At 37.7% G+C, this 23,832-nt stretch overlaps 3 protein-coding genes across 3 annotated transcripts; 1 reads left to right on the forward strand and 2 right to left on the reverse strand.

Annotated features, from left to right (window-relative positions):
* The first annotated feature begins 1,734 nt into the window (after nt 1–1,734).
* On the forward strand, nt 1,735–8,986 carry klhl43 (kelch-like family member 43). The gene is made up of 6 exons (XM_056249488.1): nt 1,735–1,739; nt 4,356–4,815; nt 5,498–5,844; nt 6,410–6,709; nt 7,021–7,196; nt 8,052–8,986. The coding sequence occupies exons 2-6, from the start codon at nt 4,401–4,403 to the stop codon at nt 8,806–8,808; spliced, it is 1,995 nt and encodes a 664-aa protein (XP_056105463.1). The 5' UTR covers nt 1,735–1,739; nt 4,356–4,400; the 3' UTR covers nt 8,809–8,986.
* A 1,785-nt stretch (nt 8,987–10,771) lies between these two features.
* Nucleotides 10,772–15,299, reverse strand: rpl11 (ribosomal protein L11). Its single transcript, XM_056249489.1, has 6 exons — nt 15,222–15,299; nt 14,516–14,666; nt 14,052–14,158; nt 13,122–13,253; nt 12,736–12,846; nt 10,772–10,854 (listed from the first exon to the last, which is right to left on the reverse strand). The coding sequence occupies exons 1-6, from the start codon at nt 15,225–15,227 to the stop codon at nt 10,825–10,827; spliced, it is 537 nt and encodes a 178-aa protein (XP_056105464.1). The 5' UTR covers nt 15,228–15,299; the 3' UTR covers nt 10,772–10,824.
* A 799-nt stretch (nt 15,300–16,098) lies between these two features.
* On the reverse strand, nt 16,099–22,640 carry LOC130084207 (cyclic GMP-AMP synthase). The gene is made up of 5 exons (XM_056249440.1): nt 22,204–22,640; nt 20,847–21,075; nt 18,675–18,935; nt 18,398–18,497; nt 16,099–16,660 (listed from the first exon to the last, which is right to left on the reverse strand). The coding sequence occupies exons 1-5, from the start codon at nt 22,438–22,440 to the stop codon at nt 16,132–16,134; spliced, it is 1,356 nt and encodes a 451-aa protein (XP_056105415.1). The 5' UTR covers nt 22,441–22,640; the 3' UTR covers nt 16,099–16,131.
* Between the last annotated feature and the right edge of the window lie 1,192 nt (nt 22,641–23,832).

Consider the following 23,832-nt stretch of genomic DNA (forward strand, 5'->3'; position numbering starts at 1 on the left):
TTAATATTTTTAATACCCTTACAGAAATACTGTAACATTACCATGGTACTGGCTGGTTAATATAATAATATTATTAGGATATTATTATTATACATTTTGGAGTAGGACCAAACAGAATACCGAATCTGCCATTGAAAAATACCACTCGGATCTAAATATTGGGCAATGTCATGGCCCTGATCTCGTCATGGCTGTAAGAATAACACTGCCTCTGTCCTATCAGGTTGGAGTTAAGAGGACAAGCTGGATATGGACAGTGTTTTTTGGGGAGGGGTGGATGGCTGTATATATATATATATGGAGAGGGATATGTAGGTGGGGTTGGGGACTGGTGGGATTGTGTTGCAGAGCTGTGGTTGGTTCATCTTTCCCACTAACTCCTGCTGCCGACAGATATCTGCCCTGACAGACAGACAGACAGAGAGAGAGACAGATTAGCAAGAAGAGAAAGAAAACAGTGTGGATTCAAGAACTGGGAGAAAGCGAATGAGAGAACAAGGAAGGACAAAGAAGGAGAGCAGATAAAGAGCTGTAAAGTAGAGGTAAAACATCCTGACTGCTTTTCTTTCTTTTAATTAATGGATTAGGGTGCAATAATACATTACATTAAATTAGACATTGGCATGTGAATGCTTTAACAGCAACAGAACATTAGATATTCCTTTAATGCACGAGTTCGCATCACAAATTATTTGGGTTTAATATAAGCTTGAATCATTTAACATGCTTATTACTGCATGTAGAAATGCTTCAATTTATTTGAGATGATTGAAAACTAAAAATCACTTTGGATATGCATCCCTGACATCTCTCAATCCAAACAAAGACTGTATGAATTTCTGATCAATGGCATCCCACTGTAGTCGGGTGGTCTAAATTTAAACGGACCCTTGTCAGAGTGCAAAAAATAAAGACATGAGGGTTGTTTCTCACTCTCTATAAATATCCAGCAGAGGGTGAAGCACGTTGGAGGTTGGACACAAATAGTTAGTAGGACTTTCCACGACACTACAGCGTTTTAGACTGAAGACAGACAGCCTGGCATTCAGCTTTTAGCACTGACATGTGTAACAGCTGCTTCTTTTCAATCTCATCCTCTCTTTTTATCCTTCCCTTTCCGCGAGGTATAGAAATGTCCTTGTCCCCTACTTACCTCTAACCTTCCTGAACATTTTGTTTACAGCATCAGATTAAAGAACATGAAACTATCACTTTTCAGTAATCTTACAGGATCACCGGTTGACTTTCATTAGTCTATCTGGGTCAAATAGTTGCACGCCCATCACTGAAACATTCATTAAACATGCATTTTCCTCTCTATGCTGTAAATAGCTGTGTGTGTGTGTGTGTGTGTGTGTGTGTGTGTGTGTGTGTGTGTGTGTGTGTGTGTGTGTGTGTGTGTGTGTGTGTGTGTGTGTGTGTGTGTGTGTGTGTGTGTGTGTGTGTGTGTGTGTGTGTGTGTGTGTGTGTGTGTGTGTTAGTCAGCAGGGCCAGCAGCTGCTGTGGTGAAATACAAGAAGTGACAAGAGTGTTTTTATGACGGACATTATGTTGCAACACTCCTGAAATCATTTAAACATATGCAGACAACTGCAGGTTTGATCTAAATGATATTAAGCGTCACAAAACGTACTCGTTTTTGTTTACATTCTATAAAGGTCTACTTTTTATATACGTTCAGAAGGTCTTCCAGGTTTGTGGAATTGCACACAGACCCAGTACTAGTCATGTGACTATCACTGAAAACTGAGACCGGAAAATACAGAAATAATTTCCCACGTGTTTTCTCAACATTTAAACATTACATGCATATCTAATCAACTCCTGACAATGAATTATTTGAATTATCACTCAGTGAGACATTTAACCATGTATTACTGTCTTTAGAAGGCTTTGGTCTTTCAAACACATTAAAATGTACAAGTTCATGTCATTTCATATTTACATGTAATGCAGAGATTGCCTAACTTTTTTTGTCAGCTATAGTTCTTTGACCTAATATATATTTACTTAAAGTACCTCCTGATTTTAAGTTAATAAGTTCGGTCAATGATAAAAAATTAAGTCAATAATAATAATAAAATTAAGTTCATAGTTCTCTTATGTTGGTTAATTAAATAAATTAATAGGTAAATTAATTAAATGTTTTTTTAGTAAGTGTTTTATTTTGATTGCAAATATATTTGATAAACGAGAAAGGTCAAAAGTAATCTCAAAGTAATCAAAAAGAAGTAATGTAATGTGATGGATCACTGTACTAACTACAATTTTTTGTCATGTAATTTGGAATCAGTAACTAATATCAGTATTTGTAAGTAATATACCCAGCACTGAAAGTACCAATCTCGCAATGTTAGCGCCCAGCAAGGAAAAAAACAATACCGTAGTGTATAAACAGAACATTTGGAAGGTTTGTTGTTGGATCACAAAAAAAATACAGCACTCTGACTGGACAATATACTAAAATGTCTCAGAGATTGATTTTATTTTAACATATTAGCCTCAGCCAGACAAAAAGGTCATTTTATTCAAAAAAAAAAAAAAAAAAAAAATTACATTTCTATCCTGCCATTTCCATCAATGCTATTACACAATACATGATTAGATGGAAATGACAAAATGGCTTATGTATAAGCTTAATGTATATGATTATTGCCTTTTGCTGACATAAACATTTGCTCTCTAACATTCAGGGTTTAAGCATTGTATTGTCCAACATCTATATTTAAATCATATAAAAATTGATGCTGCTATTTTGTCTTGTTTAAGTAGACACCTCATATTTTGAACACCTGTTGCTGAAACTCGAGCAGCAGTCTTTATCATGTCCCTGGTGAAAAGGGTTGTCATTGTAAATGGGTGGATTCACTTGGCACAAGGATTAAGTCATTTCCGTGCATTTCCACTTAAATGAAAGCAACTGCGTCTGATTTTGAGGACACGAATAGACCTTTATGTTGTGGTTTGAAGGTGAGAGAGAGGGGACTGATGACAGTATGAGGGTAATTTAAGCTGCACGACCTCTGCCGTATTTTCTTATGAGGCTATTTTTAGAAGAGACATAAACACACCTGTCTATCACAGTCCAATCATACTTGTTTGTTTATCTGAGGGGACTGCTTTGTTCTGGTTTTGATAACAGCACGATCCCCTTTCTGACACAATACAAATTTGCAATGAGCTGACTAAAAACAACATGGGCAAATATAAGTGAGATTATGGAAAGAAATTACTTTGGATGCATATGCCGTGATCTGTAACATGCCTGGTTATCTATAATAACTGCCAGATGAGTGGGGATTACTAATATAATAATAGTACACACATTCCCCATTACAGGCTGAATCCTATGATAAAAATCAAATATCAATGCAAATATTCATTATTAAATGTAGTAATGTAACTGCATATATCGTGTCCTGCAATGACATGCTATGCCATCTAATACTAATAAAGTCTTTAAAAATTTACTCATTTTTGAAGTTATTATGCACTCATAACAAAGGAGAGACTACATGGAATATTTATACCAAATTTATACAATTCGGTAACACTTTGCAATAAGTTTCCATTAGCTAAGGTTAGTTAATGCATTAACTAATGTTAACTAACAATAATGAGCAATACATTCATTACAGTACTTATTAGTCTTTGTTAACATTAATTAATAAAAACACAACTGTTCATTGTTAGTTCAGCTTCATTAACTAATGTGAACAGATACAACTTCTGATTTTAATCATGTATTAGTAAATTTTGAGATTAACATTAACAAAGATTAATAAATGCTTTAGAAATGTTTTCTTTGTTAGTTCATGTTAACTAATGTAGTTAATTAATGTTAACAAATGAAACCTTACTGACAAATTAATTAAAAATCATTTAAATAAACTACAAAAAAATCACTAAATGATTAAAAAAAATGACAGCACTACATTTACTACATTTATTTATATATATATATATATTAACTATAAATCTTCAATTTGGAATGACAATAAAAAAATGATGTACATGCTATTTGTAAATGACTCAGCTTGCTTATAATACATTTTAAACCTGGATATCCTTTTTTGGGAACTCCCTTCGGGACCACATGCACCTGTCAATCACCCTTATATCCTCCCACTGTAAAAGAGTAAGATGAGATAAACCCACGAGTGTAAACCCATCCATGTTGATGATATTATGAAGCATTTCATGTTTATTGTACTCATTCTGTATGTTTACTGTGTTTCTTTTCAGGCAGCGTGTGCTGAAGCGGATCGCTCACCATACTCCGCTTGTTAGTTTGCAAGTGTAGTCCGTCTGTCTGTCAATCTATTGTCTTGTCATAGCTCAGTTTTTTAAAACACAGAAAAGAACTATCGTTTAAAAGCTATCCTACACTACACATTACAATGGCTCCCAAAAAGAAGTCACCACGGCCTAAGAAGTCCATACCTGAATTGACAACAGTTGAGAGTGGAGTGGTTGTCCCAGAGCTGGGCGTTAAAAAGCTGGAGTTTCCACTTAATATTGAGCAGCTGAACCGGCTCAATGGGGTTCCCTTGCCGCCCCCTGTGATCCGACCCGGGGAGAAGGGTTTCGGCCTGGGCACTGAGCTAACCCGTCCCCTGCATGGATCCGCTATGCTGGAGGAGCTGAGCCGCATGAGACAGGAACGCTTCCTCACTGACATGGAACTGGCCTGCAAAACCAAGGCATTTGATGTTCACAAACTAGTCATTTCCTCAGTCAGCCAATATCTTCGTGAAGTCCTGGCTAAAGACCCTGGACTCAAACGACTGGAACTTCCTACCCTCTCACCTCTCGGTAAGCCTTAAAACATATCCGAGGTATTAGCATATAAACATATTAGCAAACCTAAACCAACCATGTCTTCAGGATCACTTCAGGATAATATTTAATATAAGCTCCAGGAACAGGGTCACCTGACATGGCTGCATTTGTTAAAGTTATTAAATATTTCAAGTGACCCAAACAACTGGAATAATCTACAGTCAAACCAAAATGTATTCAGACACCTTAACATTTCTCACATTGTCACAGTTTATTCACTATAGTCGCAAAAACTGGTTTTGGCCATCCGTCTCACATATGAATTAGGTTGAATAACTGTCAGCTGTTAAATTTAAGGACACAATTAGATAAAACCAATTTAGGTCAAACAATTACCAAGCAATGCTTAATTTTGTTTAGTCTGTGGTGTAAAAAGGTCGCATTAGCAATTAAAGAAAAAACACTTAAGCAAAACATGGTCAGGTCAAAGTGTCTGAATAATTTATAAATATTACTGGTAGTCACTGTATGAAGATTTTTTGGGTATAATATGTCACAGTTTACTTTATTTTGCTATCCTAACTTACATAAATGTACTATAGTGTCACTTTTATAGTGTAAAAAACTATAAAAAATTATATCTGGTGTCTGAATAATTTTTGGTTTGACTGTATATTAAATATCCATGACATATATGTATTATCTTTCTCCTTAGGACTTGCCAATGTGATTACATTTGCTTACCTGGGCCGTGTGCACATGTCCCTGTACACCATTGGCTGCACTGTGGCTGCGGCGAGCACAATGCAGATCCCTCATCTTCTCCAGATGTGCATGGAGTTCATGATGTCCGAGGTGAACGCTCACACGTGTGTGTACATATGGAACATCGGCGCTGCGTACGGCCTGATGCCTGTCCGCGAGGCCGCCCGGCGCTTCATTCTGGAGAATTTTGCCCAGTTTTGTGAGACAGCCCAGTTTAACCAGCTCACCCTGGAGCAGATCACATCTTTCCTGCAAGACGACAACCTAGTTCTTCCCTCGGAGGTCACCACCTTCCAGGTCAGTGTAAGGAGAGACGGATGAAAACGCAGGAGGAATAGGGATTTTACAAAAGCTTAAAGCGGTAATCAAATGCAAAATTATGGTGTTTGCATATAAATGTGTATTTGCAGTGTGTGGACACATCCACCTTACAATGAAAAAATCCATTTTTTTTATCCTCAAAAAGCCTAAACACTCAATCAAGCCGTTTGGATTTTCTGAGCAATATGTCATATGCACCGAAACGGGTCGCTGTGAACAGAGCTGTTTTGAGGAGGTAAAAAGGGTGTTGTTTTACACAACCATTGAGGAATTTTAACCGAAGTATGTTACAAACTTTACATGAAGACCCTAAAGAATCATACCAGCTTGTGGAAAATGGGCATCCGATGATCCCTTTAAGAACTCCCATTTATACAGTGAATCAAAAGCTAAATATGTCGGCAAACATAGCACATACTATAAAAAGAGATACAGAGTCTTGAGAAGGATATAGACATGCACAGGATGAACACTATTTATAAAGTAGACTGAATTAGATACTAAATATGGATCACTCACTTTAACTTTTCTTGGAATCTAGATGGCAATGAAGTGGTTAGACTTTGACCCAAAGAGGCAGGAACATGCTGCAGAAGTGCTGTCTCACGTGCGCTTCGAGACCATCCCTGCCAACGAGCTGGTTAGTGAGATCCAGCCAGTGGCTCGTATGATGCTAGATCCTCGGTGTCACCGTCTTCTGGTGGATGCCATGAACTACCATTTGCTGCCTTACCAGCAAAACACACTGCAGTCACGGCGCTCAAAGGTCCGGGGAAGCCAGAGTGTTCTTCTAACCATTGGGGGTCGCCCGTCTCTAACGGAGCGTGCCCTGAGTCGAGAGGTACATATAACAAAGTCCATGACGTATTTTTGATTAATGGGTGTCCAATTCAACTCCTGGTGGGGCGAGTTTATCTCCGTAATGCTGAATACCTTGGCTAGGTTTGATTAAGCTTGAAGCTAAACTCTGGCCCTCCAGGAGCAAGAATGGACTAGAAAATACAGTAGTCAACATTTGAAGTGGATCAAAACCTTTCATCAAAGTTATGCATGAATTTTGAACAATACCCGTTTTTGTCTTAGGACAACTTTTTGATCCACTTCAAATGTTGACTACTGTAAATTTCTGATTTTATTTTGATTGCTCACCAGGTGCTGTGGAGAGATCCTCGAGAGGGAACGGCTACATGGCGTCATCTTACTCAGCTGCCAGCAAAGAGCTTCAACCAGTGTGTGGCTGTGATGGATGGATTCCTGTATGTGGCAGGAGGAGAAGATCAGAATGATGCCCGAAACCAGGCTAAACATGCTGTTGGCACTCTTAGCAGGTGCGTTATCACAAATAATTGAATCTAATACAGGGGTGGTCCAATCCTGCTCCTGGAGAGCCATCTTGCTATAGAGCAGTGGTCTCAAACTCAATTCCTGGATGGCCACAGGTCTGCACAGTTTTGCTCCAACCCTAATCAAACACACCTGATCAAGCTAATCAAGGTCTTCAGGATTACTAATAGCTTCCAAGTAGGTGTGAATTGCAGCTAAACTGTGCAGAGCTGTGGCCCTCCAGGAATTGAGTTTGAGACCACTGCTATAGAGGTCAGAAACCTGATTAAACATGCCAGATAATCAAAAGCTTAAAGGGTTAGTTCACCCAAAAATGAAAATGATGTCATTAATGACTCTCCCTCATGTCGTCCCAAGCCCGTCAGCAGCGTCTTACGTCAGCGGCGGCACTGAACGCGGATCCACAACAGAACCGGAAGACAATACAATGCTGAATAAAGTCGTAGTTTTTGTTATTTTTGGACCAAAATGTATTTTCGATGCTTCAATACACTCTAACTAACCCACTGATGTCACATGGACTACTTTGATGATGTCTTTATTTCCTTTCTGGACAAGGACAGTATACCGTACATACATTTTCAATGGAGGGACAGAGAGCTCTCGGACTAAATCTAAAATATCTTAAACTGTGTTCCGAAGATGAACGGAGGTCTTACGTGCTTGGAACGACATGAGGGAGAGTCATTAATGACATCATTTTCATTTTTGGGTGAACTAACCCTTTAAAGATTACTAGGTACTTGCAGGCAAGTGTGTGCTTGAGCAGATTCCAGCTAAACTATGACACCCCTGGTCTAAAATCTATTTGACCGTCCGCATTACCTTCTGGTCCTCAGATATGATCCTCGCTTCAACACCTGGCTGCATCTGACCAGCATGCGCCAAAGACGTACACATTTCAGTTTGGTGGCCACTGGTGGGCGGCTGTATGCCATTGGTGGGCGAAACACCGATGGCCTCTTGGCCACTATTGAGAGCTACCAGCCCTCTACCAACACTTGGCAGCTCCGTACGCCAATGGATATGCCACGATGCTGCCATGCCAGTGCAGTCCTACCATCAGGAGACATCTTGGTGACTGGCGGCTATGTCAACTGCGCTTACTCTCGCTCGGTCATCCATTATAGCATTGACACCGACACTTGGAGCGAGCAGGGAGAGTTGGAAACACCTCGAGGATGGCACTGCTCTGCAACAGTAGGTGGTAAGGTGTACGTTGTAGGTGGAAGCCAGCTTGGTCCCGGTGGAGTCCGCATTGATGTAATGACCATGGAAGTCTTCTCCCCTGAGAGCAAAGAGTGGACAAGAGCGGCAAGCCTTCCCTTAGGAGTGAGCACAGCTGGCATGTCCCCACTTGGAGATCACCTGTACCTGCTGGGTGGGTGGAACGAAGAAGAGAAACGTTACAAGTCAGCGGTCCAGCGCTTTGACTCAGGCACTGACAGCTGGTCAGCAGTGGAAGATCTGCCAGAACCCATAGTGGGAGTGTCTTGCTGTGCCCTACCTTTGCCCCCACGTCAAGCGTCCCGAAGACACCGAAACACCCCTTCCCATGAAGACCAGAGCAGAGTGACACAGCACAACACCGCATGAGAAATGAAAGCTGGGGAAAGTCAAAGAGCAAAAGAGAGACAGGGTGAAAGAAGAGATTGTTAGAGTGTAGAAAAGAGAGAGCGAGGGAGAGGGACGTATTGATGAAATGGAGATTTAGAGAGTAGAAAGTAAGGAGTAACAACATAAAGGGAAAAGCCAGCACAGAAGTCATCTTGTTCTTAAACTCCAAAGATGCATTTTGGTACACAGAGTTTAAAGAAAAGGTACTAACTAGGACGTACTTAAAGAATGTGAAAGGTACATTTCAGCCTCAGCAGTGCAAGGAATTTAGTAATATATCTATTAGTTTCTGAGATTTAATGAGTTTTAGAAATTGACCCATGCCTCGGATAGCACACGTACGTCTCCAAGATTTCTGCTAAAGAGCAGTTCATCTGGAAAGCATCTGCTGAGCACAAACATCTTTAAAAATCAGTTTTACAGACATCCTAAATTATAAACATCTTAAAGACATTTCTAATCGTCTATTTAGCATCTGACAGGACGTATTACAGAAGAGCAAACACTCTTTAATACATCTTGCAGATGAAAAAACACATCTCTGAGATGTACATGTGCTATCAGGGGCAGTTTTATTGAAAATACCATTGTAGGATCATTAAAAACCATACTAAATTCAGTAGTACTGAATCAAGTGCATCAGTTTATTTATTTCTCTCAATATTTATTTTTTTTTTTTTTTTTTAATCAAGTTTATCAGTTTTCTTGCATTTATTGGGTCTGGCTTTTAAAAGTTGTTCAGGGGTACTTAAGGCTTTTTATATGCAAAGAGGCACAGTGCAAATGTCAATGCCCCCATAGAGACACAATTAGGCACTAATACATTGATACTGCCCACCAAAGAATGTGCATAACACCACACATATTAACCCAGTTAGTCTATAGACTGGCTATCGATAAAATGTCTCATGCTTACCACACCCATTGATATAACTTGTTTAAAGTGTCTATAAAGGGTATATACCTGCATGTGTAGTGGTCACAACTACCACCTATAATTGTAAGATAAAGACCTAAAAAGAACCAGTAAAACACCTAACAAAACTCTTAGTGATTGAACCACAAAATAAAAATGAAAGCATAACATTGAAAATATCACAGATTTAGGATTCTGGAGTGTGTCTAGGACTAGATCTCTGGGATTTAACTAAATAAAGCAAAATTGATTAAAAACAAATTTACGTCTCTTCATTCATTTCTAATACTCACTTAAACATGAACTGACATAACCAGTCACCAGTCCACCCTCAACTGTCATTAGTTTGTGTTTTAGTAATAAATAGATTTATTAATAGACCATCACACAAGTCTTTAGATAAATATATATATATATATGTCTTATCCAAGGATGTCAAGAAGGGATAAGCTCTTCCTAAAATTAGTATCACCTACACTGAAAAAAAGTATTTGTTGTTTTAACTTAAAGTAACCTGATCGCCTTAATTTAGTTCACTGAAACTAAAAATCTGTTGATAAAGACATTTTTCATACCATGTTAAACAAATGGATTCAAACATGCGCTTACATAAGAAAACTAAAACGCTTTATAATCTGCATATATTCACCTGGATAACATCTGTTTACTTCTCGACAATCACTTAACTTTTGCCATGAAATGACACTGCTTGTATGATAATTTTATATTTTAGAAAACTAAACAAGGGAAATTGCCTGGAATTTTTTTTTCTTCCAGACTTGAAAATTATTCAAATTCCATACTTAGCAAAAATGCATAGAAACCCTGATTGAAGTTGATTTGACAAAGTTAGTAAATCATGAATTTCTTTTTATAGTATACAAACAAGTACAGCTGATATTTAGGTTTTAAAATTGCTTACCATTTAGTCATTTCATTTAAGTCATAATTTGCCGCACAAATAAAAGATGTGAATTGAGCAACACACCAGAGCTGTACTTCACACAAATAAAGACACGGACTGCATCAAATTTGGGATTTTTCTTTTATTTGTGTTACAAATTCAAAAAGGTGGTCCTTTACTTGCCGGGGAGGATGATGCCATCATACTGAAAGACAAAGAAAAATGGTGTAAGCAAATTCAGAAGAACAGAAGACACATTGGACTTATTTACACAATTTACATTTACAGCTCTTCTTACTATATATATATATATATAAAGCATGCTTCTACATTAGTCTATGTGTATAAAAACATTTGAACTGAATTAGAAAACACTAAGACAAAGTTATCAATATTACAGTCAGCACTAGAATGTGAACAAACAACTGAGGATTTATCGTCAGTAGATCTATATACAAAAAGAGGCTTGAACTTCTGACAGGTTAAAAGATTAATATTTAAAAGTAATATTTATTTTAATATTTAAATATATAAATCAAAATCATATGGAATGCACTGCACAAACTGAAACTAGTTAAAAAAAAAGTTATTTCTAGGGCTGTCAACTTTAGTCGTTTAGTCGACTAATCGGTCGATGCCGTCTTGGTCGACTGACATTCTTATTGGTCGACGAGTTGCATTTTTATTTTATTTTTTTCCAATGGAAAGAAATTTTCAATGATTTACTCCTTGATATTTATTCCTTTATAAGCAGTTATATATTACTTTATTCTAAATATAATTAGCCTATGGTTTATCCCTAACTTTAAATGCTTTAATTTAGGCTATTTTGTAACAGCGCCACAGTTTAGCGCACACACATAGAACAGTCGGTTCGCACCTGTGGCTGCGCTGCTGCTTCGTGCTCAGTAAGGTAGGTAGGTAGTTTAGCTGTATTCATTCAGTTAGAACGCTACTCGTTTCGGTTTTTGTTTTTATACACGTTTTTATCTCGATGCGGCGTGGACGCACTTGGAAAAAAAAAGAGAGCGCGTCGCACCGCGACCGCGTTGCTTCCATCATGAGCGCGCACACCGCGCGCCTACATTTGAAATCGAACTTGAGCGCGCAAAAGACGTGAGCAGTCCCTTTAACGGCTTTATCATGCTGACTCAATAGATTGTGTTTTCTTGATATGTTTTTGTTTTTATTTGTACACTTGACGCATTTGAAAATAGCCTAAATAATGTAACAAAACGGAAATAAACCTATATGCGGTCCTACAATACAGCCTATTATTATTAGGATTGTTTTTTAGGCTCTTTGGGTTTTTTTGTGTGTGTTTTTAAAACTCCTAGATCGGCCGGACAAAAGTTAACCCATAGCTTTGAAAGTAAAGAAGAATATACAGCCTGTATATACGAGAGCTTTTGTTAGGATTTTTCATTGTGGCAGATAGCAGTTATATTTTTTGTAGCGTGTGGTGTGGTCAGATGCGCGATTGTGACTGTTACTATAGACCTAGGACAGTGCTCCTCACTTTTTGCAGTTAAAAAAATAATCACTTAATTTTCAAATAATTGTATTATTATTATAGTTTTATCTTTGATGTTTTTTTGTTGTTGTTTTATAAATGCTCTGACAATTGTTAAAAAATGTTCAATCAAAACATAAGTCTTTTTTCCTTTTTTTTTGTCGACTAATCGTTGCGCAGAACAAGACTTTGGTCGACTAAGGATTTCTTTGGTCGACTACAGCCCTAGTTATTTCCATCATTAAACTTGAATGATTGTACCACTTGTTTGCCCATTTTAACAGTACAATTTTAGGATTTTTCAACTTCAGGCTCACTCTTAATTTAACTGAAAAAAAAAAAAAAAAAAAAAAAAAAAAAAAAATCGGTATCAACTCAATATCACAGCTACTGCTGCAAAAACAGCAAACCAAGATGTCTGTCTAGCATCAAATCAACTGTAAAGAGTAAAGGAAGCACTGGGACGCAGTATTGAGCCAAACAAGGCCAGCAATCTGTGCAAAAAAGTAGATCTACTAGAACATGGACTGTTTGGGAATGGAGTCAAGTTGTGTAACAGGTATTTAAACACACCTTCTGCTGGAACCAGCGCATTGCTTCCTCCTTGCGGATCCGGTGCTTGGCACCGATGCGGCCCTGCTTCCTCTTCTTGTCAGCAATACTGAAACCGGGTCTGCCAAGAACCTATAGTAAACAGGTAAATGATGCTTAGCCATCTCCATCATAGAAACACAGCAGTTACAGGTTAAGGTTAAACTACACGATTGCTTTCATCCGTTCTGCACGGTATCCCACAAATACCCTTTTACAACATCCATTTAACTGGTAATTTCAGCCAACCTGAGCGTAGAGACAAAAAACTAATACACAACTCAAAAACAAACTCCTAAAAGCCTTAATTATAACAGGTTCAGCTGTAATGTAAATGGGTGCACTTTATTGTCATTTATGTCACTCACCACGTAGAAGTCCAAGCCGTAGATTCCAATGCTTGGGTCGTACTTGATGCCCAAATCAATGTGTTCCTGGATACCAAAGCCAAAGTTTCCGGTGTCTGAGAAGTTGTTCTTCCTCAACTCGTACTCACGCACCTGGACAAAATAAAAACAAATCAAAAGATGAATGATTTTTTTTTTAAGCCCACTGTGGACTATAAAGTTGGGAGTACACTTCAATTTGAGCTCGCAGGTGATTTTTTTTTTTTTTTTTTTCGGGAGAAATTGATGCTCGTATGGCTCGCATTGTGTGAGGAATTTACAAGATGAGTAGGTTACGTACACCTTCCGATCATTTTTAAACATGTTCAGGGAGTCAGCCGATTTTGATCAGTGTATAGGCCGTTTCCTTTTGCCAAATCATACACAACAACATCACAATAGGCTAGATTTATGAAGATTACATCCCAGTGGCTATACTGTACATACACTGACACACAAATACACCATCTAATTGTTTTGTTGATTTTGAGTTTTGTGCTGTTCGCTGCTTTTTACTAAGTCTTTTTAGTTTCTCTTTTCCGCATACCCTTTAAAATGCATCCAAGAGTTTTCCACACCGGTCTGTTATTGTAGGGACATCGACTTTACATTTTCACACCCCTAAACATGACGCTGAACAAAACAAACTGTTACTGGTTGCTTTACATTTCAGTCAGACGGCCTCTGGGCGCTCCTCAGCCAATGAAAGCTGCTATGGAGTCCAGACCTTCTGTCGTGAGTCTGAAGGTCTGGATACACAAGAATAACTGACTTGTAACACGTGCAATGGCTCACAACCTCCCAAGTGTCCGAACTCGCACAGTGTGAGGGATAGAGGTACAGTCATGGCTAATTGTTGTAATACACCAAATATCCCCAAGTGGTCAATTCCAATAAACACATTCCTCTCACCTTCAGTCCCTTCTCCAGGATTTCCTCAGCCTTGGCTCCACGGACCGTGCAGTGGACTGCAATCTTTTCATTTCTACGGATACCAAAGGATCGCACAGTGTAGCGGGCTGGTGGGAAACATTTGCAATTAATGCATGGCACAACTTTACAAACAGCGACAGGCGTCACTCCACATTCATGAGGTGTAGCAGAATCCAAAAGATTCAATCCAACTCATTTATTTGTACAGCGCTTTTCACAATAAGCATCATTTCAAAGCAGCTTTACAGAAAATGCATGAATCCACATTACAATTTAGAGTGATCTGTTATCAGAGGTAACTGGATTTCATAAATGTACATAGCAGTTAGCGAAAAAGGTATTCATTTAAACAATGCAATAATTCAATGATGAAACAGTGAACTTGTTTGTTAACAAATGATTGTGACACTTATAAAAATGTAGCATTTGTGCATGTCGCCTACCCTTTGAGAAGACAGGAGTCTGTCCGGTCAGCTGTTCCAGCACTTTAGCAGCTCTGGTCAGTCTGTCACCACTCTCTCCCACACAGATGTTCAGGCACAGCTTGCGGATGCGAAGCTCCTTCATCGGGTTCTCCTTCTTCTCGGACTGTTCCTGTACAGAGAAATACATAGCTGTCATGAACGCAGTCTCTCACAAACCTGCACCAGCTCTCCAAATATCATGCTAATGCTGTAGATCAAATAAAACCATAGCTGTTTTGCGTTATAGCACGTCAGTTACTAGTGGTGTAAGCTCTTCAAATAAGAAGCGAACTCTAATGAACATGCCCGGACATATCCACCATTTGGAGAGGGGCTAGCATGGCACTACAAGTCAACATACTGTCATTTTGAGCACTACATACAACTGAGCTCTCGGTTATTCATTCGGATTCTATTTTTTTTATAGAAACAAAGTTCAGGCAGGATTGGAAACACACAAGTAACTTTAAACGAGTCAATGACATGCCGTGTCGGCACTACAGTGAAGCTAACGCCAATATACGCCGCATCAAATCACTCTGGCCACAAATATCGCCATCATTCTGTTAGTCACATCAACAGCGACTGATTACGTTGTGCTTTACGTGATTGTTGCATAAAAACAAGCAGATGTTTGCCGATTTTACTGATACTCCTTCGTGATCACAATTTCTGCTGTACTCACCGCCATGTTTGATCACTCAGAAAAGAACGATACACTTCCGGCGCACAGCATTTATCTTGCGTTTTAACCACTCAGAACTACACTTCCCATCATGCTTTGCGCTCAAGGACGAGCTTCCGGTATTGTTTAAAGACTCATGATATCAAATTTGGTGTAACTACTTTTGTCTGATATGGTATTGTTAAATTGTGCTAGGATAAGTGTACATATTTGATATTATGTATATGCTTGAAAATGTTTAATATCCTGTAAAAAAAAAAGATATATATAAATAAATGATTCTGAATATATAAATATTTAATCAAAATTGGACTTTTTTTGAAGCAGTTAATTTTTGTTGCACATTTGTGGACGCATATGTGATGACATGTAGCCTAATTATGACTGAGATCCAGAGAGCAGTCTTTTATGTCATATTACCTGCAAATTTGGTCGGAAAACAGGAAAATAGGAGTTTATTAAATCAGATTTCAGATCCGAAGCTCAAACACGTTGTCTTAATCGAAAGTTAGCCGCTTTTGAAAAGTACCAAATTGTACTAGGCCTAAATTTATAGAGATAAATTGCACTTTATGAGGAAAGGAAGTTCACAGTTTTACTAACCTATATAAAAACTTTTTTTTTTTTCAGTTTTATTCTTAAATATGGACAATGATACTGACGATATTTTTTACATGTTTATTTTCACAGTTCACAATGATCCATACAAAAAAGAGTTTACATGCACTGTTTTTGACTACAGTATACATTTCTGGAAGAAACAAAAAACACAAAAAATAATTTAAGCATATGGCATTAATGCATAATCTTTCGCATGATTACATTTTTTTAATAAATAAAAACAAAGGTATTGTATTGTACAATGATATTTCTATCTTTCCATTTGGAGAGGATTCTACAAAATCATTTTTTAAAATGCACATCCGATTCCAACACACACAATAACAACCATTAACCCGATATAGATATAGACATGCCTAAAAGAACGTTCATAGGCAACAATACTGTCAGTGCCATTGATTGGGTTTGGGTGAATAAGAGGATCAGTATCAGGAACAAGAGGATCGGTATCAGGAACAAGAGCAGCGGATGGACTCGGCACCTTTAAAACAGGGAGACCCAGTTCTCTTTGCTCCTTCAGGGCATTGGTCAGAAATGCAAGCGCTCTTTTGGGAAACGCAGGCGGAGAGAACAGATTATGCCGGCAAACGAAGAAGTGGGGTAGTGAACCATCTAGTACACGTCGCTCGAAGTATCCAAACAGCTTCATGAAGGAGACAGACAGCTGGCCTGGAGACCAGAGGGAATCCTGCACTCGGTCTGAGAGCACGTGGAGGAAGGCTGTTTTCCCGTGGTAGGAACACAGAGGCTCAAGCTCTTTGGGATAACGCTGCTTCAGTCCCTCAATCAGACACTTGAGAAGCTGCAAACAGCGTTTCCTAAGAGAGGAGAGAACAGGGAAACATGATTTTAAAGGGAGAGTTCACCTAAAAATTTTAATTCTGTCATTAATTACTCAGCCTCATGTCGTTCCAAACCTGTAAGACTTTCGTTCAACTACCACTTTCAAGGCCCAGAAATGAAGACATCATGAAAGTAATTCAAGTGGTTTAACCTCAATTTTATGAAGCAGCTTTGTGCAAAAAAACATTATTTACTACTTTATTTACTAAATATTAATCTCCGATGATGCACGTTCACGCAACAACGTCTACTTTCGCGTCAACACAACACAAATGGGTCTTTGTGCTCTCGTGAAGGTCCGTTGGAGATTTTGTTATTAAAGTGGTAAATTATGCTTTTTTGCACAAACAAAGCACTTGCGTTGCTTCATAAAATCAAGGTTAAACCACTGGAGTCACATGGATTAACGTTACTTTAAAGATCTCTTTACTACCTTTCTGGTAGCTGTCAATGGAGGGACAGAAAGCTCTCATATTTCATTTAAAGCTGCAGTCCGTATCTTTTCCTCTTTGTCGCCATCTCTCTGTTCGAAATCTGTAACTGCAGTGATTCGCGGAATTATCATCTTTATGTGGGTTGTAAATCGGCATGAAACAGCGCGGATGAACACAGTGCTTTGAGGCGAGTGGTGCTGTCAGTCACCGCGCTGTGTGGATACTGTCATTCAGAATCACAGATTCACTTTTTGAAAGTTTGACCAACATAAGAATTTTCATAAGAAAATGTCTTCTGAACAAGTAAGTAAAATCCATTTTTGTTCTGACCAACTAAGGGGGAAAAACCATTCGACATGATAAGCTTCGTTAGATTTAATCAACGCGATTTACAGCAACCGTGCAAATTATAGCCTACTCTGTTCTCAAATTGTTCATGTTAACAACATCAGCATTGCGTGACTAATGTTAAATTTAATGTGTTTTATGGTTACCTGTGTAGTTCAGAATTCATATTCTCCATAATAGCAAAACGAGAAAGGCACAACAAAGGAAACTCCATAACTGTGTGAATTAAGAAAACGTACTGTTACACGATTGAACTATTGAAATGTCTTACTTGTTCAGCAGAAAAAAGCCGTCTCTTCTTCCGTTTTGAACCCCTTCAAAACACGGAGTTCACGCACTTTTCAAAAGCCCCGCCGATGTTTAAATCCTTGTGTTCGCATGAGACGGTTTCTTTCTCTTTCTCTAGCCACCTTAAATTCGAAGTACGAAGTCTTTTGGGTTTTATAACTGCTGAATCTCCAGTTGACACTGATGATTGTTGTTTGGATCTTTCTGGATGCCATAAGTTTAATTATGTAAAGTGCTCCGAGAAAAGCCTATACATCTAAACATCTCGTCACGCGCAGTATAGCCGGCTAGCCGAAACTCCTTCTTTATGTGTACGGGTGTGACGTAATGACGCAAAGACATGGTCGAATTTCCCGCGGAAACCCACCAGTACCACTGGAATTAAAATCATTATTACAAGCTAACCGTTTTGAATCTAGCTATGGCAAGCAGATAGTTTTGACCACTGGCAGAATAAGTTTTTTTTAATATAATTATTTTGGATTATTTTTAACTCAAAGTTACGGACTGGAGCTTTAAAAGATCTTCATTTGTGTTCTGAAGATGAATGAAAGTCTTACATGAGTGTGAGTAATTAATGACAGAATTTTAATTTTTTGAGTGACCAAACCTTTTTAACCTACCTAAAATGAACCTACTTACCGACAACACTTATTGGAAAAACTCTCACAACACGTCTTATTATTGCCATGATACTGCATCATCTCTTTTTCAATGTGAGAGAATGATATCCGCCAGCTCTCTGAAAACATATACCGCAAATATATAAATAAAATGCTTCTAACTATAAAATATATGTTTTTTTGACAATATTAATTGACACATTTTTAAAGAACATTTAACGCCAAAAAGATTATATACTAGGAAAAAATGTCTTAAATGATTCCCAAAGGAAAGAAAGGAATAACTTCCAGCATACCTTTGGCATCATCTTTGAGGTTTCTTCCTTTAGGTCTCTTTGGGACGAAATACACAGCCTTGCTTACAAACTGGCGGCGGCATTTCTTTTCAAGCCAGTTGTTTATATTGGGACCGGCCCGTGCCGCTTGTGGCCAACCTTGTGGCACCTCGAGAGTAGGTACGATATCTACAGACATCATGTCATCTTTCTCTTTGTTGTTAAACTCAAGAGTCACTGCCGGTGAATTCAGCTGTTTCCTGCATATCACCCAACCTTTACCTGTGAGGGGCGACAGAACCAAAAACAATCTCAAATGTATACGATACATCAGTTATTATGTTACAAAAAGATTTCTGCTTCAAATAAATGCTGTTCTTCTGAACTTCCTATTCATCAAAGATTCCAGCTAAAAAAATGCATCACATTTTTCACATCAAGTCCCGTCCTAAATTTTTTCTTGTTTGAGCAGCCGTTTCACTCGGATATACGTCACAATCATAGTAAAAGGTCACAATCATAGACGTTCACACGCAGCCGCCATTTTGAAATCGAAAGCGAGGCTCCAGTGGGAAGAACCCCGGAAGTACAGATAGACAACAATACCTTGGACAATACCAACCTGAAGCTGCTGCCGCGATTTACACTATTGGATGTTAATATCCAATACAGGATATGTATATAGTTCGTTCCTGCTTCTTTTTTTTACGTTCTGAATTATATATAAAAAAAATATATATTTATAAATGCTTTTCACTGTATATAGTCTAAAGTATGAAAGAAATGTATGTACATTTTTAGAATAACTAATATCTATATTAAACACAACAATACGCCATCGCATTCGCGACTCTCCTGTGATTAAAGGCGACACTTCCGGTTTTCTTCCCACCGGAGCAATTTCAAAATGGCGGCTGCGCGAAATCAGGAAGAAAAGAATAACGGAAGTTCTGTTTCATGCTGTCTTTAAAGCTGCAGTCCGCAGTTTTTTCTCTTTGTCGCCATCTCTGTTCGAAATCTGCAATTGCAGTCATTCGGGGAATTATCAACTTTACGTGAGTTGTACTTCGACACCCTCGACGCGGCACAGCGCGGATCAACACAATGTTTGAGGAGAGTGTGCGGCTGTCAGTCACCGCGCCGGTGTCGATACTGGCATTCAGAATCACAGATTGTTCTTTTCGTAAGTATGACCAACATAATAATTTTCACCGGAAAATGTCTGAACAAGTAACATCCACTTTTGTTCTGACCAACTAAGGGGGAAAAAAGCAATGCAGTAAATCGCGCTGATTAAATAACGATCGTTTATCATATCACGTCAAACCGTGCAAATTATACTTTGTTCTCAAATTGTTAATGTTAACAACATCAGCATTGCGTGACTACCATAGACTGTAAAAAAAAGGTGACTACATTTAAAGCCCTTTAGATTGTTTTCGCATGGGTCCGGTTGCAGTCTCTTTTTACAAACTCAGTCCAAAGTCTTTTGCATTTTACACCGGGTGAATCTCTAGTTGTCACTGGTTATTGTCGTTTGAACCTTTCAGGATCTGCCATCAAATTGATAAGTTTAATTATATCAAGTGCTGTGAGAAAAGGCTATAAATCTCCACCTCCAACATCCTCACACGCAATATAGCTTATACTAGTCGAGACTCTTCTTTATGTGTACAGATGTGTGTGTACAGATGTGACGTAATGACGCAAAGACATCCAGTACCACTGGAGTTAAAAACATTATTACAAGCTTCCCGCTTTGAATCGAGCTAAGGCAAGCAGAGAGTTTTGAACACTGGCTGGTTATGTACTTGCTCAAAAAATTATTTTTAACCCCAAAATGTTACGGACTGGAGCTTTAAGCAGCACAACTGTTTTCAACATTGATAATAATCAGAAATGTTTCTTAAGCAGCAAATCATCATATTAGAGTGATTTCTGAAGGATCATGTGACACTGAAGAGTGGAGTAATGATGCTGAAAATTCAGCTTTGATCACAGGAATAAATTACATTTTTAAAAATATTCACATGGAAAACTGCTATTTTCAATTGTAAAAATATTTCAGAGAGTTGCTATTTTTACTGTATTTTTGGGAGAAAAAATATGACATAAAACATTAAAAAAACAACCACAAACTTTTAACTGGTAGTGTATAAAAGAGCCATCTGAACAAGAAACTGATCAACACACCTTTAAAATGTGTGCTAATGAATTTGCGGACCAAGCGGTGCATTTCTGCTTTGATTTTGGTGGCTGAGACGGTTCGTTCATCTTCCAGAAGAAAGTGTTTGATTTCTTCACGTGTGCCTTTTAAAAGTTTCAAATTATAAAACAGTCCTTGATATTCTTCCAGTTCTGACATTTCAAGCCTTGGGACTTTCAGTTTCAGCATAATGTCAAACTCATTGGGTTTGTTGATCTGTTGGTAATAAAATTCATGTTTGTCATTGCATTATGCATTGCTTCAAACATTCATGAATAATTTAAGTCATTACTTTTTTCTTTGATATGTATTACACTACCGTTGAAAAGTTTGGGGTTGGTAAGATGTTTTAATATTAGGGGTGTAACGATACCCTCATGTCACGATTTGATACATATCACGATACTGAACTCACGATACGATATTATTGCAATACTCCAAGACATGATAAAAGGTTGTACTGTTGATTAAAATGCTAACTTTGATATTACATTGGGGGTTTAAATGAGTAGGTTTGGACTTGGTGCTTGTAACCCAAGGACAATGGCGACACCAGAATAAAAATATTCATGATTCTGAAGCTGAAAATACAGATTTATTTTAGACGAATATACTTGCACACTGTCACTGACTAGATATATTAAAATAATGTAGGCCACTTTTTACTGGTAACATCAGATATTTGGCATTATCCGGACCCACAAATATTCCCCCATTGCATTATTATACATTATAATCAACATTTTGTATAGTAGTTTAATGTAGTACTGACACTAAAACTGAAAAAATTGAATTTTTTTCTCACACAGTAATTTTTATTTTGGGGGAACTATCCACGATACGTATTGTTGCATTTTTGTATTGCGATATATTGTGGCACGATATATTGTTACACCCCTATTTAATGTTTTTGAAAAACGTCTCTTCTGCTCACCAAGGCTGCATTTATTCGATCAAACATACAGTAAAAATAGTGAAATATCATTACAATTTAAAATAACTGTTTTCTATGTGAATATATGTTAAAAATATAATTTATTCCTGTGATCAAAGCTGAATTTCTAGCATAATTTTTTTATTATTATCACTACAGACTGGTTCTGCTTCATATTTTTGTGGAAATCGTGAAATATATTTTTCAGGATTCTTTGATGAGTACAAAAAATAAATAGAAATCTGTCACTTTATCAATTTAATGCTTCCTTGTTGCTGAATAAAAGCATTAATTTTGTTTGAAAAAATCCCAAACTTTTGAACAGTAGTGTGTATTCATTCCTGACACCAACCTAAACTCTTTCTATTAGACACGACTAGCTGATTTTTGTCAGTATTCATATTTCTCACCTTCACCATCTCATAGTAGCTGCCGCTGGTGAGAACCGAGACGTCCCTGAAGAAGGGCTGATCCTCATTATTCTTCAGGAATTCCAGAAGGCTTTCGATAAGATGATTTACTATCTTCACAGCATTCTGTTGGTCAACCTTACGCACCCGTAGATCTCGACCTCTCTGCCGGATCAAGCGGTCCAGCTCCTGCGAAATATCATCTCCAGGAGTTCCAACAGAAACTACATTTATCATAAAAGAACAAACAGGTTATTCTGAAAACCACACTAAATTCAATTGCCTCGGGACAACAATACACAAACACAGTATCTCCTTACTTGATCTCATTCTCCTTTGACTTTCCATGATGTTGTGTTGAATATCCAGAGGTCTCAGATACAGTGCTTGATCCTCCAACGCTCAATCCTGCCTAAAATTGCAGTGCAGTATCAATGCAAATGACATGATGTTTTTATTTTACAGCCAAAGAGCAAACACCCTTTTTTTTATGGCTTTCATACATTTTAAGACTGAGAACATAAATGAAAAGTAAACTGCTGAAAACAGGCAATCCAGAACAGACATCAGGGATGTTTTTATATGTGTATCATGCAACAAGAACAAAAGACTGGCACACGCACAAGTCATTAAAAGGTAAAAAGATAAAAAACTTACAGGAATGTTTCAGCTAGATCACTTTGTGGCACATACCGTGAAACTACATTTTATCTATGTGTTATTTAAACTTTCACAATCATTGATATGCATGAATGCAGACTTACCCACTTCCTGGTCTAGAGAATATGATCCATTGCTACAGAGATGCAGCACAAAGTATATATCGACTCTTAAGCTCCTCCCTGCCACATTTGACGATCTTTCACTTTACAGTAAAAGGTTAAGGGTGTGACTGTGATCCTGTAAAACCGAAACTTAAGGAAGATGATGTTTACCTGCTGAGGTCACACAGGTGTTGCATTTACAGGTGTAAAGAATGTACCATTTCAGCTGAAATCTCTCTCTCTCTCTCTCTCTCTCTCTCTCTAAAAGTATTACTCTGTGGACTGCACACAATTTAAATAAACACATCTGAATGATGGCTGTATGTTGTCGTATAGAGTTCTTCTGTCCTCTTTAATGAAATGGTGATCATGTGTTTTGGGAGGCTGTATTTAAAGTGTTACAACAGACTATGAAATTAAAACTCCTTTCTTTGATGTCTAAGCAGCTGGTTAAAATGAACTATACAAAATTATGAATGACGTGTTTTTAATCAACAATAGCATTAGTGCATAAAAGTATGGATATGTGGTTGACAAACAGTGTTAGTTTAGCATTATTTATATACTAGTATAGTAATAATAGTATTATGTGAATTAGCTTACATTTTAATTTCTAGTAATTTGGTTGTGCTTTTGTTATTAGTTTTTTATTTCCATTTAGTCTTTAATTTATTATTATTTAAGTTTTAGTCATTTTAGTACTTCAACTTGTTTTATTTCAGCCATTCCAACATTTCAAATTTTCATATTAAATTTCTTACAATATATTAAAGAAATATCAACTGACAAAATTATTTTTAATCATTTTAGTTTTAGCGAACAATAACAGCAGAGATGGCAGAAAGGCAAGAATATTAAGGCAAAA

This window comes from Rhinichthys klamathensis, unplaced genomic scaffold, assembly GCF_029890125.1.
Source record: "Rhinichthys klamathensis goyatoka isolate OS25496 unplaced genomic scaffold, OSU_Roscu_1.1 h1tg000060l_1, whole genome shotgun sequence".
Taxonomy (NCBI): domain Eukaryota; kingdom Metazoa; phylum Chordata; class Actinopteri; order Cypriniformes; family Leuciscidae; genus Rhinichthys; species Rhinichthys klamathensis.

What these genes read in the sequence shown, in the direction of transcription:
- rpl11 (XM_056249489.1), bottom strand. An exon ending in GACTCCTGTCTTCTCAAAGG is followed by an intron (nt 14,159 to 14,515) that starts GTAGGCGACATG and finishes GTTTCCCACCAG; the next exon opens with CCCGCTACACTGTGCGATCC. An exon ending in ACGGCTTGGACTTCTACGTG is followed by an intron (nt 12,847 to 13,121) that starts GTGAGTGACATA and finishes TGTTTACTATAG; the next exon opens with GTTCTTGGCAGACCCGGTTT.
- LOC130084207 (XM_056249440.1), bottom strand. Translation starts at nt 22,440, where the DNA reads ATGATAAATGTAGTTTCTGTTGGAACTCCTGGAGATGATATTTCGCAG. An exon ending in GCTACTATGAGATGGTGAAG is followed by an intron (nt 21,076 to 22,203) that starts GTGAGAAATATG and finishes TATTACCAACAG; the next exon opens with ATCAACAAACCCAATGAGTT. An exon ending in CATTAGCACACATTTTAAAG is followed by an intron (nt 18,936 to 20,846) that starts GTGTGTTGATCA and finishes CGCCCCTCACAG; the next exon opens with GTAAAGGTTGGGTGATATGC.
- klhl43 (XM_056249488.1), top strand. Translation starts at nt 4,401, where the DNA reads ATGGCTCCCAAAAAGAAGTCACCACGGCCTAAGAAGTCCATACCTGAA. An exon ending in TCCTACCCTCTCACCTCTCG is followed by an intron (nt 4,816 to 5,497) that starts GTAAGCCTTAAA and finishes CTTTCTCCTTAG; the next exon opens with GACTTGCCAATGTGATTACA. An exon ending in CGGAGGTCACCACCTTCCAG is followed by an intron (nt 5,845 to 6,409) that starts GTCAGTGTAAGG and finishes CTTGGAATCTAG; the next exon opens with ATGGCAATGAAGTGGTTAGA.